The following is a 19,155-nucleotide window of genomic DNA, read 5'->3' on the forward strand; positions in this document are numbered from 1 at the left end:
GCAAGAGTTAAACTTATCTCCAGCACAGACAACAGCCCTTCTGCCTTCCTCGGCTTCCTCAGCTGCCACTGCCGAACACCAGGCGAGCAGCACCACCCCAAATAGCAACCAGAGTGCAACAGAAGTTCAGGGGCAGCCTGCTCCTCCCTGCCAGGCTCGGTAACGACGGCCTGGGAAGGGCCGCGTGGACCCAGCAGCACTGAGCCACACGTGGGCAGACACAGGAGGCTCCCGGAGGGCGGCATAGCTCACTCCGAAGAGCAGGATTACGGTGGAAAAACAGGAGGAAGCCCCCGACTCCCCCATACAGGGAGCTCTGCCAAGGCTGCAGCACACGTGATGGTTCCGGGAGCCCCGGGTTCCAGCAAACCCGCTCGCCGTGCTGGTTTCCTCCCAGTGCTGCTCTCTGGGAGCGAGCCGCCGCAGGAAGCCCTCCTGCAGGACTCCAGGCTCCGGCGTGCGCTTCCCAAAGCGGCCACAGATCACAGAAAGGCCCGACGCCAACTCAGAAATGAAAAAAAAAGCGGGGCTCCAGATGAAGCAGGAGGACGGAAGGAAAGCATCTCTCCCGCCTGCACCTCGCCGGGCAGCGAGCGACCCTGATGCACCGCCCGGGTCCCCTGTGCGACCGCCGCAAACCCCACAAACTCCCACAGAACCCAGCGCAGGCTCACCCCATCCTCCAGCCAACACCAGGCAGCTCCACGCCTGGGCAGGACGCCCAACCTTTTTTTTTTGTGTGTGTATGTGTGTGTGTGTGCAACTTTAGCAGTTTTGCTTTTCAACATTTATTCCAGTGCAAAAGGCATTCTGCCTGGCGCGCCCCTCGGGCTCCCTCGCACACTAAGCCATCAGGCTCGAGCAGGCTGCTCTTCTTTCCTGACGAAGCAACGCGGCTCAGCAAACACAGAACACCACCCGGAGCCTTCAAAGGCCTCTCCAGCCCTCAAACCCCACCTGGGGAAGGGAGCGGTGTTGGGTCTTGCCTCCTGCCTTGAACTGGTAAAGCCCTGGACACAAGCAGAAGCTGACGCAGCTTTAAACCGGTTACCATCCCTAAGTACACACAGCCGTGATAATTTGAATCACGCCTCTCCGGCACATGCTAGGGTGATATTTACACAGACAAAGGGCAGCAGGACCGGCCGCCTCACCCAACACAGCACCACAACGCGGTTCTCAGAGCTCAGGCCCGCTCTGCTTCACCCACAGGCACCAGCCAGCGGGCTCCGCGGCGGGTCTCAGCAAAAGGCCACGCGGAAGCCCCGGGGCATCGCAGGACGCCCGTCCCCTGCCCTCCCACCGCAGCTCGGAGCCTGAGGCACAAGGAAAGGGCGCCCTGCGAACCCACGGCGACACCGAGCCCCGTGCTGGGACCAAGAGGCGTCGGTGGCGGGGACCTGCGGTCATCCCCACCGGTCGGTGGCCGCGACCCGCAGCGCTCAGCTCACCTCGGCTCCCTGGGGGCACGCGCCACCCGCAGCTCCCGGCCACCCCGCAGCAGCGGGACGCTGTCCCCGTGGGCTGCTGTCCCCGTGGGCTGCTGTGCCCGCTCACACGCAGCCTGGCGGCCGTGCAAGCTCCCGCCTGGCCACGGGAAGCCACCCGGCCAACATCCCCGGCCTGCAGGCCCGGGGCGCGCCGAGCAGCAGCCGAGGCTTCGATGTGGGGAAAGAAGCGCTCGGGGGAAGCGAGGCGCCGCGCGGAGCACAGCCGCCCATCGCTCCATCGCACCACGCCGCCGTCCCGGAACGCGTGCTGCTGGGGAGGGACGGGACGTGCCGCAGCCAGGGGCGAGGAGAGGAGAGGTGCTGAGGAAATGGCGAGGCCGGCCGGCACTCGGAGCCCCCCCCCCGCCGTAACAGCCTCCCCGGGGGCCGGGGTCCGAGGCGCTCACGGCAGCCGCGGGCTGAAGCGCGGCGACGACGAGAAGGGGAGGCGGCAGGGCCCGAGCAGCCCGAGGGCGCCTTGGAGAGCCGGCCCCGCGGGCACGGCACCCGCTGCTCGAGGCGGCGCTCCCGGGGCTGCCCGGAACCCCGCGGGCCCCCAGCCGGGGGGGCCCGGCCCGGAGGGCAGCGCCCGCCTGAAGGACGGGAGCGCGGCGCGGGCACCCCGGGGGGCGAGGGGCGAGGGGCGAGGAGCGAGGCCGCCCGGAGCCGGCTCCCCGTCCCCCCCAGCCCCCCGGGCCGGCCGAAGTCGCCGCTCCCGGGGCTGCGGCGCGCCCCTCCCGGCGGCTCCCCCCTCCCGGCGGCTCCCCCCCGCCGCCCCGGCTGCCCCCGGCCCTGCCCCGGGACGGAGCCCCCCGGCCCCCGGCAGCAGGCGGGCGCCCGGCGGCACCGGGGGAGGCCGGGGGAAGGCGGCGCTGCCCGGTCCGGCCCCAACCCGCACCCCCGGCGCCCCCCCCGCAGCCCGGCCCCGCTCACCTGTGCGGCCCGCCGGCCGCGCTGCTCCGCCGCCCGCCGGCCCCGCACTTTCCCCCGGGCACGGCGACTCGGCCCCGTCCCTCCCTCCCTCCCTCCCCCCCGCGGCGCCCGGCCGCTCCGCCGCCGCCTTTCTCCCGCTCCGCCGCCGGCCCGGCGTGCCCCGGAGTCCCCACGCCCGCCCTTACGCCGCCGCCGTGGCGTAGCGCCCCATTCCGGCCTCCGGCCGCTACGGCGCGGAAACGGCGCAGAGGCCGTCGTGAATAGCGAGGGGAGACTACAAGCCCCAGGGGGCGCCGCGCGGGAGAAGCGGAAGCCCGGGCGCGAGCGGGGCCCGCCGGGAGCTGTAGTCCGGCGGGCGCCGAGGCGGGGCAGCGGCCACGGGACCCCCGCGGGCGGCAGCGAGGAGCCGGCGGGAGCGGGGCAGGGCGGCGGGTAGGGCCCCGCGCCAGGCCGGGGACTACAACTCCCAGAGCGCCTTGCGGCCCGCCCCGGCCCGGTGCTGCCGCTCGCCGCGGGCCTGCGGCTGCGGGCACGTGGAGCTGCCCGGCGGGGCCGGGGCCGGGGCCGGGAGCGGGGCCGGGGCCCTGCCGCGGGAGCTGCCCGGCACGGAGCTCCCCGGGCCCCGCCCGCAGCCCCCGTGCTCGCCCGGCGCTGCCCAGCCCGATTTCGCCCCGGGCTCCGGGGGACCGGAGCCGAGCCGCGCGCCCGGTTGCTGCGGGCGCTCCGGCAGCCCCCAGCTCCCCAGCAGCCGGCCCCGGCGCTCCGGGCCGAGCCCTGGCGGGGCGCTGCCCCGGGGAAGGCGCCGCCTGCGAGGAGCCGGAGCAAGCGGGGCCGGGCCGGGCGTGCCCCGCGCGGAGATGGAGCCCCGGGGCTCGGCGTTCCCGGCCCCGCGCCTGCCCGGCCGCCTCGCAGGGAGCCGCCGAGGCTTGCTAATTACAGCCCTTAATGACCTGGCGGCGCATGAGGCAAACCCCAGATTGGCACCGAGCTGCCTCGGCCCTCCGGCAGCCGGGCTTCAGCTCCCCGCGGGGAGCGCGCAGCGGGGACCTCGGCGGCCCTGCCTGGGGTCGCTGCCCCTCGGCTGCTGCGCGGCCAGGGCCTGCTCCTGCCTGGCTTCACCTGTACACCCCCCCCCCCGCTCCGAATAAACAAAGGGCCCGGCCCTGCCCAGCCCACGCCTCGGTGGAGCACCTCCAAACCCTCACAGCACGGCGATGTGGGAAAGGGAAGCACAAACAAACGGACGCCGTTCCTGCAAAAGCAACGTTGTTCGTGCTGCTACGGTTAGAAGGGGAAGTAATGGTTGCTGGAAAAAATAGGGCACTTTCTTATTCAGGGGACGTCATCTGCACACTGCTGGACCTTTCCTGGCTTTCTGCTCAGGCAGTTGTGAGGGGATTGTGGTAGCAACACACGTGGTGGGCCTGGCAGTCTCCTCTACAGACAACACAGGGGCCAAAAGCTAAATGGATAGTTTTTGCTTCTGTTCACCTCTCCACAAGAAGGAACTGCTGGTCATTTTGATGCAGTTATTTGTAGACATTTATTCTGAGGCTGCAGAAACAGCCCTCCCGTTGTTCCTTGGGCATGAACTGGGAGAAGTACAGACCCCACTGCCCCCACTTACCAGCAGGTTTCCTGGACTGGGGAAATCGCAGAAAGCAGCGCTCCTGTGTCTGAGCCCAAGGGCAGCACAGGGCAGGATCCAGGCGCGTGGGCTTGCAGGGGCAGCACCCTACAACAGCCGGCAGGGCTGCCCTGACCCTGCAGGGTGAAACCTGGCAGGATCCCCAGGAGGAAGTTGGGCATAGAAAGGCACCGCTGACTACAAGGTGGTGGCTATTTCAGGTAGGAGATGTCACTTAGATGTCCACATATCCAGTAGGTCTTGTGTTGTAGATGTCTTCATCCTTGGTATGTTCAACCTTATCGAATACATCTGGAGATGAGGAAGGATCCTCATAGCACCTAAAATCCCTCTGTCTCTTAGGTGTGAGCAATTCAGTCAAGTCCCTTTTCACAGAATCATGGAATATCCCGAGTTGGAAGGGACCCACAAGGATCATCGAGTCCAACTCCTGGCTCCACACAGGACCACCCAAAAACCAGACCCGATGTGTGAGAGCATTGTCCAAATGCTTCTTGAACTCCAGCAGGCCTGGTGCTGTGACCATGGCCCTGGGGAGCCCGTCCCAGTGCCCGACCACCCTCTGGGTGCAGAACCTTTCCCTAGCACCCAGCCTGACCCTCCCCTGTCCCAGCTCCATGCCATTCCCCCGGGTCCTGTCGTTGTCCCCAGAGAGCAGAGCTCAGCGCCTGCCCCTCCGCTCCCCTCGTGAGGGAGCTGCAGGCCGCCACGAGGCCTCCCCTCAGCCTGCTCTGCTCTGGACTGAGCAAACCAAGGGACCTCAGCCTCCCTTCATAGGTCTTCCTCTCTAGGCCCTTCACCATCTTTGTAGCCCTCCTTTGGACACTGTCCAATATTTTTCGCCCTTCTCGTACTGCGGTGCCCAAACCTGCACGCAGTGCTCGAGGTGAGGCCGCACCAGGCAGAGCAGAGCAGGATGAGCACTCCCTGACCAGTGCAGTGCTGGCCTTGGTGCACCGCAGGACACGGTCGGCCCTCCTGGCTGCCAGGGCACACTGCTGGATCAGGTTCAATCTGCTGTCAACCACAACCCCCAGCTCCCTCTCTGCGGGGCTGCTCTCCAGCCTCTCGTCCCCCAGTCTGTACGTACAGCCAGGGTTGCCCCTTCCCAGGGGCAGAATTTGGCACTTAATCTTGTTGAATCTCATGAAGCGGGTGGGTGATTGCCCAGCCCTCTAGTCTATCAGCATCTGCAAGGCCCCTCTACCCACGAGAGAGTCAACAGATCCTCCCAGTTTAGTGTCACTTGTTATGCATTTGATTAATTGAGATGCAAGAGGAAGTACAGCTGCATAGTATGGAGTGAAGGAGGGGAAAGGGAGGAGTCTCTACACACTCAGTGGGTTCTAACACCACATCCACCTAGAATCATAATGGTTGGAAAAGCCCTCCAAGATCATCTGGTCCAACCACCCCCTACCACCAATGTCACCCACTAAACCACATCCCCAAGCACCACATCCAACCTTTCCTTAAACACCCCCAGGGACGGTGACTCCACCACCTCCCTGGGCAACCCGTCCCAATGCCTGACTGCTCTTTCTGAGAAGAAATGTCTCCTCATTTCCAACCCGAACCTCCCCTGGAGCAACTTGAGGCCATTCCCTCTAGTCCTATCGCTGGTTACCTGTGAGAAGAGGCCAACCCCAGCTCCCCACAACTTCCTTTTGTGCTTAACACCCAGCTTCTGACATCCAGCTCCACTGATGTGATGAGTCTGAAATTATGCTTGGCCTCAGAGGCACACATAACACCGACTTAGTTACAAAGCAATTTCAAGTACTGAATGAATGCCAGCGCGTTCTGTTACGAAGTCAGATGAACGGGGATGCACATCACCTAATTTTAGGTATCTAAACTGAGGCATTTAAATTGTACTGACCATCAAGTTTTTATCTATGAGCAATGGAGACAGACAATTCCAGAGGAGGATTCCAGTTATTACAGCACCTGAGATAAGTTCCTATTTCTGTCTTTGATTTAAAGAGAAGCAAGTGTTCAGCCAACGCACCAGAGGCATCAATATTTCAGTGAACTATGTTCCTGGAAACAGATGCCTTAGCATCTGTTAGCATCACTGAAAAGCCTTGCTAAAGTCAAGGTAAATGTCATCCACTGCTCTGCCCGGATGAAACCTGACCATCTTACCACAGAAAGCAACCACACTTTTCAGGCACAAAATCACAGTAAATCCATGCCAACTGCTCCCCATCCCCATCTTCTTCATCTGCCAAAAATGTCTTCTACAAGGAGTCATTCCATGGTTTTTCCTGAGGACTGAAGCGAAGCTGGCTGGCATGGGTCATCTGTTGGACCTTTTTTGATGACAGCAGAAAATGTGATCTGGTCATGAAGGCTCTCCCCTTGTCAACGTGACTTTTCAAATATGGTAGCAAGCAGCTTTGCAAGAACATCAGCCGCTTCTCTCAACACTCTGGGCTTCAGCCTCTCATGGATTTGCACAGTCAAGATCCAACGCGCAAATGCCATACAAAGCCTCGTGGCTTCCACTGTGTGTCAGTGTAGACAGAAGTGCTGAGAAGGCTCCAAATCTTCAGTGTCTCCTCCTCATGTAAATGATCTTGCTAGGCACTGATCATGAGCTAATACTCCAAGGGATACCCTGTGGGATGGTAGAAGCTGGGGGCTGACCTGGAGCCCACCCAGCTCACCAAGCATCGAGGATGGCACGCCTGGTGGTGAAGAACGCCGGAGGATGCATACAGGCTTCTTGGCTACGAGTTCTTGCAGGTGCTGGAACCAGCAGCTCCTGCTTGAGGTGCATCAGGTGAGAGAGAGGAAGGCTGTGGTGTCCAACCAGCTGAGGATCTTCCAGTCCTTGTCTCCCAGAACATCACCCTTTTAATGAGCGTTTCCCTCCACCCTTACCTCCTGTTTTACCCTAGTTTGAGACTGGCAAGCAGCTATTTTCCACACTGTCCTGGTACCTGGCCTCAGCCTGAGGAACAAGCAGGTCCTGATGGATCTCCGAAGGGCTTGTTGGGAAGTCATGGCCCAGAGCACATGATCTATCACCCATATGGGAGATCTCCTCTATGCGTCCTTGAGCTGTTGTAGTGGAAGGCTTTGTGCAACAAGAAGCGTGCAAAGAATATGTAACAACTAAAAATACATTTTATATGTATACCTATCACTGATCAGAGATGATCTAATGCCTTTTACCAGGTAGGCATCTCAAAAAATGGGTATGGAGTAGATGTATGTGCACACACGTGTATATGGGGTTTTACGTGTAACACAGGATATTTAAGATATTGTATAAACCCAGAATTACTTTGATTTCATGGTCAAGATAACACATCACCCACATTTAGCACAAGAGGGAAATCAGACTCGGAAGGATTTTTCTGAGATGTCCAAACAAACCCCAAGGTCCCCAAGGTAAGAGCCACACTGCATTTGTAGAGAGGAACCTTCATTGCACGGACACAACACGCTGTTAGCACTGCGGCGTCTTGCAGTGGGTGGTTAGTCCCGCTCACCGAGTCCCACATTCTGCCTTCTTCAGTGCGACAGGCGAGGTGGTGATGATCAGTTCTCCTGCCATAACCGCGCCAGGACATGCTCCACGTCACGCAAAGTCGTTTTCGGTAGGGTGGTGACAGTCACATCCCTCCCTGTTCTATGGAGAGGTCTCTGCTCCCCCCCTGCGGTGATCCCGGGGCCCACGTACCAGCTGTACACGTGCCCGTTGGCCCAACACACCCGTTCTTGAGACTTGAGACCGAGTCTGTGACCTAGAACAGCCACCTGGGCCCCACCTCACAGGTACACAGGGGATCACGGGTGGCTCTGATGCCCCCTAGGGGTGCTGGAGCTCTGACATCCACGGGACTTGGGGTACTGTGAACTCCCTGTAGTCCTGTGGGATCTCTCACTAGAGGGGGAGAGGTGTCAGGGTTTCCCTGGGGGAGATCTGGGAGCCCTGGGGGTACCAGGCATCCTCACAGGTATGGGGATGTCCCCCGGAGATGTCAGGGTCCCCAGTCCCTCACAAGCACTGCAGAAGCGTGCAGAGGGACCTCGGAGATGCGGGGCACGCCAGCCAGTCCCTCACTCGTGTGGCAGGGGTACCAGGGGGCTCCCAGGGATGTTTTGGGCATTCCCAGCGGGCACTCACCGCGGGGGCGGCGGGCTCGGATTTATCCTGGGAGCACGACGTGTGTACGGGGGGGCCGAGGGAAGCCTCTCTCTCTGCAGAGCTGTCAGGACTGGCCAGGCTGAGCAGCAGCAAGTTGGTGCAGGCAAAGGTTCTCTTCAGGCCGTAGCAGTTTTGGGGAGTGCTGTTCCTGGGGAACTCTGCGATGGGGGGACTGACACGTGGGGCAACAACCCCCATGACCATGGGAAGGAACTCCCCCGGGACCCTCCCAATCCCTCTGTGACCCCCACCGGCCCCTATTACCACCGATAACCCTTCATCACCCCCATTACCTCCCAAATCTCCCCCCTGACCCTCTATTTCCTGTGTCCCCAGCAGCCCCTGCTGACCCCGCAGCCCTGCTGGTGACCCTCTAGTTCCCCGTGTTCCTCCCCCGAGCCGCCCCACGATGACCTGCAGGGGTCCTGCTGCCCCTCGCCACCTTCCCTGACCCCAGTGCCCCCCCAGCCACTCCCCAGTCCCCGTCCCCACGCTGTCCCACCCTGAGCTGCCTTTTACCCAGGGGAGGAGATGGCCGCGTGCCTGGCGAGGGCCTGGGGGGCCACCGGGCCCAGCAGGGGACAGGGGACGGGGGGCTGTGCCTGGCTGCCCAGGGGGGGCTCCATGGCCTCCAGGAGCTCCTTCGACTGCAGGAGGGTTTTCACCCCTGCGTTGGCCATGGCTCTGCAGGTGCGAGGAGCAGCGTGCTCGTGCAGGTGCCGTCCCTACCGGGGGGGTTACGGGGGTCTGGCAGCACCCCAGGGGTTCCTGCCCACAGCCGTGACATCACAAGCATCGGCGGTTCCATAAGGTCACGGTGCTCCTGTCCCAGCCCCTCACCTTCGGTGCCTCCAGTTACACTTTGAATTGCTGTTTTAGTCATTTCTATCCCCAAAGTAGCCACCAAAATACTTGAGCAGAGGACAGTATTCCCCAGTGCAAAGTGCCACGGGTGTGAGGGGACAGTGAGAGCAGGACGACTCTGAGTCAGGAGAGGCTGAAGACAGAGATAAGTGCTAAAGGATAAAGAATTTTGAAGGAAGAATTTAATAAGAATAAGGAATTTTGACTCAGCACTTCCAAACCTCACCTCCCTACTTCCCTTAAAACAAACTAACAGACAGACCTTTTGGGAGGGCTCACAAACCTCTGCTCTCCTCCCCAGCTGGATTCTTTGCTCGGGAAGAGGCAGTTTTGGGCAGACTAAATTCTCATCATGCCGACTCACAGGCTGGGTTAGGGGAGGCCAGTGGGGCACTAGGAAACAGTGCCACTTCTGCTACCCTCTGCTGGCTGGGATGTGGAAATCCACGCAGGTGGAAGCTTAACTTCCACCTATTAGTCTCTATTATCTTTTAATAAGTCTCTATTAAAAGCAGTTGGTAGCAAAGGGATTGCTAGGCTGTCTGGAAGAGGACAGTTGTCGTGTGCGGGTGTGCAGGAGCTTGCCAAGACACCCTGCCTTTGAGCAGCCTATTACACAGTTCCCAGATACCTGCAGCACCTCTGCTGTTACTGCAAGGCCCATGTTGTCCTACCGTCAGATCGCATCAGAAAAAAAAGGAGGTGGGGAGGAAATCACAAGGGCTTAGCAATAAAACTCACGGAAAGCAAAAGAAACTCCCACATGAGTAGCAGCTGGAACAGCTTGGACTAAGGAGGAAGTTAACAACAGAAAAGATGAGGCAACGCAGGATAAAGACTTTTATAGAAGAGAAAAAGCAGCTGGCTGCAGTTCTCGCCTTGTTTGCTCAAAGAGGAAATCAGTTTTCATCCATCAGTGGTGCCCAGCGGGTTCGTCTTTCAGGGGTGGAATAACTTCTCCCGTCTCTAAAATTCTGTCCCCCTAATGGGATGAGAGAGCACGGTGAGCATTTTCTCTTACAACCAATCTATTCCTTTACACAGTTCAGTCTTTCACTTCAGCTGTGACTGTCCCCGCTTCCAGACAAAAAAAATCTTACTTCAGTTTACCCAGAACACTCTCATTCACTCAACATTTCCGAGGGCGCTGGCAAAACATCATAGCCACGTTATCCGAAATCTGTACTCGCTTTACCCCTTTCTTTTCATGCCACAGAAATACAGACAAGCATTTAAAGAGAACATTGTTTTTAAAATTTGCACCAGATTTATAGCACTGCATAACCACCTCCAACACAGCACCACCCTCAGTGAGTCTCCAAAGCAGTCTTCAAACTCAAGGCCTGTGGCACATGAAGAACTGCGTAATCCCTCAAAAAAAAAAATCAATCCAATGCCCGACTTTCGTTTGTTAAAGCTTCAGGCACTGCCGTGGCCTGCTGAACTGACCTTACTCAAGTGGTTGGGCTGATGTCAGAGACCCACAGCTTGACCGTACGTTGCTATGTAGTTGATAGGGGTGGAACTTTTAAAATTATTTTTTATTTTTAGATGAAGCAGAAATATCAGAGCCAAACTTATACGAGAATATTTGCCCACCAACTTGCTGCACTGATCGCCGAGTAACAGCTCAGAGCAGTCCAAGAACCACTAAAGACCAAACAATCTGACAGACACTGGGCAAACCGAGAACCGAAGAGGAAAGCTTCAGGCTGCGGTGAGCCCTGCGGGGTCTGCGTGCTGCAGGCACAGACCCCATAAGGGGGCGTTTGTGCTTCCTGCCCAGGATGGGCAGGCTGCCAGCCACGTACTTGGAAGTCTGCAGTTACAAAAGGGAAATGCCAATGAAACAGGAGCTGTCTGCTCTAAGAACGAGACAAAAACTGTTCGAAAATACCGTAAATGTAGTGCAGTGCTGCTTCAGGACAAGCTGCCTCGTGTGCATCCTTCTAGAAATTCTCTTTGCAGCTACTGCACAAACCTGTGCTTCTCCTCATGCCTTCCTTTCTCTGCCTCTGTTTTACAGAGCTGGAAGGTAACACAAGTAGTCAACAGGCTTACCGGGAATATCGCTGGATTTGATGAAACGACACCATACGGCGTTCTCTGAAAGCGTGAAGGGGGAGAGAGAGAAAGGAGCATCACCCGGATGAAACGTAAAAGATCTTCTAAAGAGAATACAACCCTTCTAAAACCCAAACTCTACTGCGTACCAGGCTCATTAACCTGGGTCCTTTCCACTACCTAATGAAATACTGGAAGCTGATAAAAGCTTCCCGCCGGTGCCCGCAGCCCCCCTCTCACCCGACCCCTCCCACACACCTTCGCAGGCAGCGCAGGGTCACCCCCCCCCCCCCCCGGCCCCGTGTCCCCAGAAGTCACAGCCGGCCCCCCCGCGGCTCCCCGGCCCCCGGCCCCCCTCCGGCCCCGGCACGCACCATGACATGGTACTTCACGTAGTAATGGACGAGCCAGGCGGGGATCAGCACCTGCGCCACCAGGAAGCCGCCGGTCTGGTAGGTCCTGAACACCTGCGGGGCACGGAGCGGGTCAGGGCCGGGGCCGGGGCTCGGGGGGCTCGGGGCTCGGGGCCCAGCTCGGGGCTCAGGGCCCGGGGCCGCCCCCCCCTCACCCGCTGCCGCCAGAGGCCGCCGGGCTGCAGGAAGCGCTCCCAGAAGGCGGCCACGGGCCCCAGCTGCCGCCGCGGCAGGACGGGCTCCCGCTCGCTCAGCTCCTGGTCCCGCAGCCAGCGCCGCCGCAGGACGCGGAGCTGCTGCAGCCGCAGCTTCTCGTCCGCGCTGAAGCCGCCCATGGCGAGGCCCCGCTCCCGGCCCCGCTCCCGCTCCCGGCCCCGCTCCCGGCGGGCACCGTGTCCTTGGCGACGGCGCGCGGCGATGGCGTGCTGGGGCCGCGCCGTGCTGACGCCATCGGGCGGCGGCAGGGGCGGGCTGGTGGAGCCGTCCCCGGGGGCCGCCGCCGAGGGCCTGGATAGCTCAGCGGGGAGAGCATCAGACTTTTAATCTGAGGGTCCAGGGTTCGAGCCCCTGTTCAGGCGGCGGCGCTGCTCTTTCTTGGCGCTTCCTCTTTGCGCGCTGCTGCTTCGCTTCGCTTCGCGCCCGGACGCCGCTCCCCGGCCATGGCGGAGCCGGAGCTGGGGCTCCGCTTCCAGCGGCGCTTCTTGGCGGCCCGGCAGCTGCGCGCCTTCCCCTGGCCGGTGAGGGCGCGGGGCCGGGGGGGGAGCGAGGGCCCGGCCCGGCCCGGCTCAGGTTTCCTCCCCTTCTGCCGTAGGAGCTCGAGCAGAGGCTGAGGAGCGCCCCGGATTCCTCCCTGCTGGCCGACATCCTGCACCAGGTGAGGGCCGGGCCCCTTCGCTGGCGGTCACCGCGGTAGCGCTGTGGGGCCGAGCTGGAAGGGCAACGCCCGGCCCTGCTGTGGGGGAGCCAGGGGTCGGGGCTGGGGTGCTTTACCAGCGGGTAAGTCAAACCTTACTCCGTTTAGTAACGCAGAAATAAGTTTAGAACTTCGCGTTATTTAGCCAGCGCCATCTGTGAGAAAACGCCGGCTTGTTTCTCAAAGCGAGGGCAGGAGGACCCTGGAGGACGTGCCGGCAGGTAGGTGAGGAGCTCGTGCTGTGCGCGCCCCTGGCTGTGTGCCCAGCCAAGCTCGGCGCGCAGGCCTCAGTTGAGTCAGTAAGGTAAGAAGGAGCGGGATGGCCTGAGCATGCACAGGAACTGCGTCCTGACACAGCGAGGAAGACTACGGACAACCACCAGAGACCCCCAAAAGCCCCCGAGTGAAAACAAACGTGCATGTGTCAGAAACATTTATGTATTTTAATGAGTCACAGGAAATAGCACGAATGCATTAACTATGTATACATATATATGATATATATATATGAAATATACATATCACATATACATTGACATGTATATTTTGATTGTATATAACCCCCATAGCTTGAACAATTCAGCATGCACACTAGGTGGATTGATCCCCTGCACTTCTATCTCTGCAATTAAGGAATGCCTGCTTTCTAAAACTCCAAATTGAGTCTTAAAGATTTTCTTTGGCCGACTCTTACAGTAACATTTGTGCCAGCCTTCCTTCAGACCCAGCAGAACAGGTCGCTTCCTTTCCTTCCTATTACTTAGCTGTTCTTTATTAGCATCAAAATTAAAGCTCAGTGCACCTGGGCAGAGATGTCCCTAATGCCAGGAGCAAACCTGCCAAGCTGATTTCACATCCCTCTGCCCTGGATGTTAAGAAAAAGCAGGTGAGCCAAGCCACCCTAGGAATCCCTTACCATGTTCTGTCTGCATGCTGACAGGAAATCACAAATGAGGCAGCAAAGCAAAAGGAATAGAAAAGAAAAAGGAGGAGGAGAGCTAGTTGGACACTTTTCATTCAATTTTGCTATTTATTTTTTGAAGAGTGAAAAATACATTTGTTGCCACAGATCTGAAACCTAACAAACTGACCAGAAATCACCAAATTTCTTTTTCTGGCTCAGCATCAACTGTTCTAGCTTCAGACTCAAATCACTGTGCATTTTGTGCCCTTCCTACGATCTTCACTTGGTAATGGGTTTCAACTGCAGTTGTTTTTTTTTTTTTTTTATCATTTTAGACCATTCTCCACCCTCTGTGTGTAAAGTATCCCCCTTCCATCAAGTACAGAAGATGCTTTCTAACTGAACTCATCAAAAAGGTAACGCTTATTTTCCATGTTGCTTGTAACTCTTTGGCTCATCTTGGGATGGGTCTTCTTGAAAATATACCATTGCGGGCCAAACTGAATTACTCTTAATAATATAAAACAGCATTTAGTGTAAAATGTTACGGCCAATAGTGTATTAAAGTGGTATTTAACGTGTGGGTTCTCTGTTCCATGACTAACAATTTGATAACTGAAGCTGTCCTTTTCTCTTTCACGCAGCACGAATCCACAACAGCTGAACCCCTGGATGAATTGTACGATACACTAGCAGATATTTTAAATGAAGAAGAATCTACTCGCTGTTACAAAAACTACTTACTGGTAAAAACTAATAATACTGCTGTGTTATGAATCACTTTTAATCATCTAAACTAAGCAACAAAGTGGCTTTAAATGTCACATCCAGAAACCCAAAGTGTTTCTGACTTTTTTTCTAGGCGGTAATACTGACTGTTAACTGCAAAATCAGTTGTCTGTGCTGATCCGTCTTTCTCTTCCTGTGCGTGTCCTCCAGCCTACTGGAGAATCCGTTACTCTTTCTGAGAGTGAGGCGATTATCTCTCAAGGAACCACAGGGCTCGTCACGTGGGATGCTGCTCTTCATCTTGCTGAATGGGCAATGGAGAACTCCACAGTTTTCAGTAACAGGTAAAAACAGCATCACAGACAGAAAGATGGGGAAAGAAGCCAAGGTATTTTCATTCATACCATAAGTGAGTTATATGCACAACTATAATTTTATAATGCACAATATTTACCCCCAAAATAACTGAAATATTTGAGTTGGGCTACCAGCTGTTGCTTTTTTCTGTTCTGCAAGTTAAACTTTAATTCATGAGATGACTTCATAAAGATGGGCTTCAAGATGAAAGCCATTACACCACATAGTCTGGCCTGCTCGGTATGTTTGCTGTTGAATTTTAGCTACCCTGGTGCCCAACCAGTAACTTTAATTAGTGCACTTCCCTCTTTGACGGGATTCATCCCATCTAACTTCAAGTGTTTGTAGTGCAGATGTGCTCAGCTAATCTCATCACCTTGACTTTGTTTATAATCAATGGAGATGAACAAGCACTTTTGGGGAAAGGTTCAGCTAAGCTAATTTTAAGTATCTACCTCACAAGAAAGGAACTGTGCTCCAGAATCATTTGTCTCTCTCCACTGACTAAAAGAACTGTAAAACCAGTTTAAATGGAGACAACCGTGCTGCAAAAGTCAAGGAACACGTGAAACGTATCTTGCCCCAGTGATGGAAGTACTTTGTACCATATGGAAAAGCAGAAGTACTTCAAGTGCTTTATTTTTATGCTTATAACTGCATCTTGTTTACCATCTTTAAGAGTTATTTTAAATAAAGATTATAGATGGCTTACTCAAAAAAATACTGAAATAATTTGTAGTTGATTTTACCATTAGATATAATTAGAATGTTTTGATGTCATAACTCAGAGAGTCCTAATCAATACTTACTTTACTCCATTAACCTTCAGGACAGTCTTGGAATTAGGAAGTGGGATTGGCTTCACTGGACTGGCAATCTGCAAAACTTGCAACCCCAAGGCATATATATTTAGTGATTACCACCGTTGTGTTCTCAAACAGCTGATGGACAACATCCGTTTGAATGGCTTTGCCGTGGAGCCTGAAACTATTGATCTTATCCAAACAAAATCTGAAGGGCAGGAGGCAGAAGGGATGAACTACCAACAACCGAAACTAATTGTTGCAGAGCTTGACTGGGGCTCAGTTACAGAAAAACAACTGTTGGATCTGCAACCAGACGTCATCATTGCAGCAGGTACTTTTCACTTCTGATTATGCCCGACTGTATGGCATCGTGCAGGAATAAATAGGTAACAGAAACAAAGGTATTTGTTTGCAGGGCTCAGTCAACCCTACTTTGGTTACTGTGTCTGGAGAAACATCTCCCAGTTCATTTCACCACTTTGTCTTTTTCAGCTATTCAACAGTTGTTTACCGAATACTGAAGAGCAAATTATTTTTCTTTTCTGTATTTTTTAAATCCAGAAACAGATCATAAATCTGCCACCCTTGAGACCCTCGTCCATTTTAACTGGAAGCATTATCCTTCTCATGAGGGATAATATTAAAAAAAAACACACTACTTTTTTGGAACTTGCTTATATTCAAATCTTGAGGGAGTTTATAAAAGCCTATTAATGGAAAATATAGCAATAGTGAATTTTGGAGCTGTAACTACACGATTTTACTCCCCAGCTTAGGGGTTTTGCAAAGCAAAACTCACCTAAGAATTCAGGTAAAGAAATGGTAATTGTCATCTTGATTACAATTCTTTGTAAGGCATCACATGCGATACATTACATACGTGAGTTCTATAAAATGAAGTCACTGCATGTATGTTAACTTAAACCCAGACCTACTGTTGACAGAATGCACAGAACAGCCTGATTTAGATTCATGAAGGCGAGGCGATTCAAAACAGAGGGTGAATTACACATATCTACTATTTGCTGGTACTACAGGACATGCTTCTGCTATGTTGCATCATGCGTTAACTGGTACACGTGTCTCGACGTTACTGTGTAGTAAACAGCCACCTACTAAATATCAGTTCTGAACACAACTGACAACTTTCAAACTCACAGCACCAAGAAGGCTGATCTTTTGCAGCTCTTAATGGTCAGGTTTTCCACCTTTCATCAGTATTTCTACTTGAGGGAAATTACTCAGAATAAAAAGTGCTGCAGCTGAAATCAAGACTTTTCCACTCAGCCTCTGAAATACAGACTTCTAACAACATGGTTTTGTCCTGCTAAGGACAGTTGTAACAGTACCAATGCTCAACTTTTTTGCTGTGTCCCTGAACACAGACTTAAACACAGGATCTGACAATCCATTACAAAAAGGAGCAATGATCTTTAGTGATTTTGGACCAATAATGGAGATGAGGGCAATTTGACATAGCACATAAAATACTATGTTTTCTAAAATCTCTTCTTGGAAACTTGTAATCCCTCGATAGAGGCATTCTTCCGTAAGTAAATACTTTATAGCTTTATTTCTGCTTCTTGCTCAACAATTCTTAATAAATATTGAACATTGCCCTTTTTTTGCAGATGTGGTATATGATCCAGAGATAACTTTAAGCCTTATCGGTATGCTACAAAAACTCTCAACTTTCAGAGCAGATGGAAAACCTCCTGAGGTCTATATTGCTTTCACAATTCGTAATCCAGACACGTATCATCTGTTCCAGGCTGAACTAGGTAGGTACCTTTTTCATCAACTGTATCAATAATTTTGGCTTCTTTCCCAATTACTTACCTGTAGTAGAGATGAACTTTTTTTTTTTCCTTGCAAAGGGTACTGACCAATAACAGGATTCTTGTATCCAAGAGCAATAACCCTTCCAAATGGATTTGGTCAGGAAATTAGGCTTTAGCTTCTTGCTACATCCTATCACAATTCTCAGTTGTTAGGAGTGTCAACTTGAGATGAATTGCAAGTTTGGTGGCAATAGGAAAAATTGTAAAGGTTAAGCTTGAAGGAGGAAAAACATCTATGCTGCACTGTCACTGTGATGATGTTTCAGATGCAGCCTAAAATTCTTTCATCTTAACTGTTCTTTGAGGGTTAAAAAAGCTAGAACTTTAAATAAAAGGGGAAAGGATGTTTTTTTCTTCATACGCTTCAGAAGTCCATCTTTTGCAGCCTACTAGCTGTACAGCTGGCCTACAGCCATTGGCTAATTAACGAAATGCTGAATGCACAGCACAAGCATACCTGTTAACTTTAAAAAATACATGCTCAAGCATTTGCCTGTAGCTTGCTTTACCAGCACGCTAAGATCTCCTTGCAGAACTTCACATGCAACTTTTGCTCTTCATTTCACTAAGCATAAATATGATTCCCGATGTTTCTCTTTGCAGATAAAGTTGGGATTGGATGGCAGATTATTCCAGCCCACAGCAACAGTATTTTTCTCTATGATACTCAGTCAAACATAACTATTCTGCAACTATTTATATAGATTTGGTAGATACAACACAAGTAGTTTTCAGACCAGCAAGTGCTATCTCATCCTTGCAACAAGGCTACCTTGAATTCCAGAAACATACAAGAGAGGCACGCACCGAGGATACACTTCTATGCACAGATTGCTGTCAAAGTGAGCTACATTTCTTTCTGCAGTTGCCAGCATGCATGCAAGAAAGGAGATGCCTCCTAGAAGTATCTGTGTAGCTCAAGCTGTAGAAATAAAAAAAGCCCTAATCATAATGCACTTTGATTCTGTAGATTGGAGCTCAACAATTTGTTCAAACATATTTTGATTTGTAAATACATGAGATGAGTATCTCATACTGACAAGGGAGCAGAACAATGTCTTAAAGTAATAAATGTTTTTTAATACTAAAGCCAGTTGTAACTGATTTTTTTTTTATGCATTTGCATGCTTGCTATGTGGGTCATCTTAAAACAGTTTGAGTGATACCTACAGTAATTGCAGATAGTGTCAGGGGCTTATGTGATGCTGCAGGAAGAGGTAATCGATTCTACTGTAGATCAGGTGCATCTTTACTCTGCAGTGATGACAAAAGTCAGTACTTGATTTACATTTCTCTCACATAGGGCCTATCACTTTTATAGTTAGTTATGAAGAAGTCAACCCCTCAGATTGGTTAGAAGACACAAAAAGAATCACTGTCTGTAGTGGTACGCTGCAAGCATGAAGAATTTAGCTTGCCTTCTTTGAAACTTCTCATAATCCATTACGCATTTTGCCACTGGACAGTATTAGTCCTGAAGCGGAATCAAATGTGTTGCTTTCTCTTGACTTCCATTTCTTTTACTAGATTATTGCATACTTTAAATATCTTTTCTATTCTATTCTAGGGATAAATTTTACGTTCTTTCTCAAGGTAAATGGATACATTTACTTCAATGTATGAGGACAACATTCACTGAAAGGTGAATTTCCCTCTTAAGTGTTCAATAAAGCTGTCACATACCAGTGGCTGCGCCTTTTTACTCTTGCACACACTGTAAAAAGAACTACCTAATTTCAAAGTTGTTTTCCATCTTCATAAAAACATACAAGGGTATAGTCAGTACTTGCCTACGGAAGACTATCCAAGAACATTAATCATATAAAAAACAACAAAAAAAATGTATCCTCAATTCAAAAAAAAATTTAAACTAAAAATATCTCCCCCTTGCAGAAAAATAATCACCTACTCAAGTGTTTATTGTACAGTAGGTATAACTGGTATAATTTGTATATGTATTGAAGTACTTTCAGCTAAAAGTAACCTACAAGCAGCCCAGTTAAACAGATTTTACAGAAGTTCCTAGAGCAC

General features: G+C 53.2%; 3 protein-coding genes and 1 non-coding gene across 13 annotated transcripts in view; 2 read left to right on the plus strand and 2 right to left on the minus strand.

Moving 5' to 3' along the window:
• Positions 1-2,575, minus strand: part of CAPN15 (calpain 15) — a 52,556-nt gene extending 49,981 nt beyond the window's left edge. For all 9 annotated transcript variants that reach the window (XM_066977454.1, XM_066977453.1, XM_066977458.1 and 6 more), the window contains exon 1: positions 2,424-2,575. The gene's annotated coding sequence lies outside the window, so the exon portion shown is untranslated. The remainder of the gene's footprint in view (positions 1-2,423) is intronic.
• A 7,349-nt stretch (positions 2,576-9,924) lies between these two features.
• Positions 9,925-11,996, minus strand: NDUFB6 (NADH:ubiquinone oxidoreductase subunit B6). The gene is made up of 4 exons (XM_066977341.1): positions 11,730-11,996; positions 11,536-11,628; positions 11,159-11,203; positions 9,925-10,079 (listed from the first exon to the last, which is right to left on the minus strand). The coding sequence occupies exons 1-4, from the start codon at positions 11,907-11,909 to the stop codon at positions 10,011-10,013; spliced, it is 387 nt and encodes a 128-aa protein (XP_066833442.1). The 5' UTR covers positions 11,910-11,996; the 3' UTR covers positions 9,925-10,010.
• On the plus strand, positions 10,079-18,213 carry EEF2KMT (eukaryotic elongation factor 2 lysine methyltransferase). 2 transcript variants are annotated; one of them, XM_066977339.1, is made up of 9 exons: positions 10,079-10,814; positions 11,124-11,253; positions 12,386-12,570; positions 13,727-13,807; positions 14,036-14,137; positions 14,331-14,464; positions 15,307-15,614; positions 16,915-17,064; positions 17,728-18,213. In XM_066977339.1, exons 2-9 carry the CDS (start codon positions 11,247-11,249, stop codon positions 17,826-17,828), a joined length of 1,068 nt encoding a protein of 355 aa, XP_066833440.1. In that variant the 5' UTR covers positions 10,079-10,814; positions 11,124-11,246; the 3' UTR covers positions 17,829-18,213. The 2 variants fall into 2 exon arrangements, with proteins under 2 accessions (XP_066833440.1, XP_066833441.1); XM_066977340.1 differs by lacking the exons at positions 10,079-10,814; positions 11,124-11,253 and adding an exon at positions 12,087-12,311 and having other exon boundaries at positions 12,386-12,448.
• On the plus strand, positions 12,080-12,152 carry TRNAK-UUU (transfer RNA lysine (anticodon UUU)). Its single transcript has one exon. It is a non-coding gene; the product is annotated as a tRNA-Lys (tRNA).
• Positions 18,214-19,155: the final 942 nt, after the last annotated feature.

The sequence above is a fragment of the Anser cygnoides genome, chromosome 15, assembly GCF_040182565.1.
Source record: "Anser cygnoides isolate HZ-2024a breed goose chromosome 15, Taihu_goose_T2T_genome, whole genome shotgun sequence".
NCBI lineage: Eukaryota > Metazoa > Chordata > Aves > Anseriformes > Anatidae > Anser > Anser cygnoides.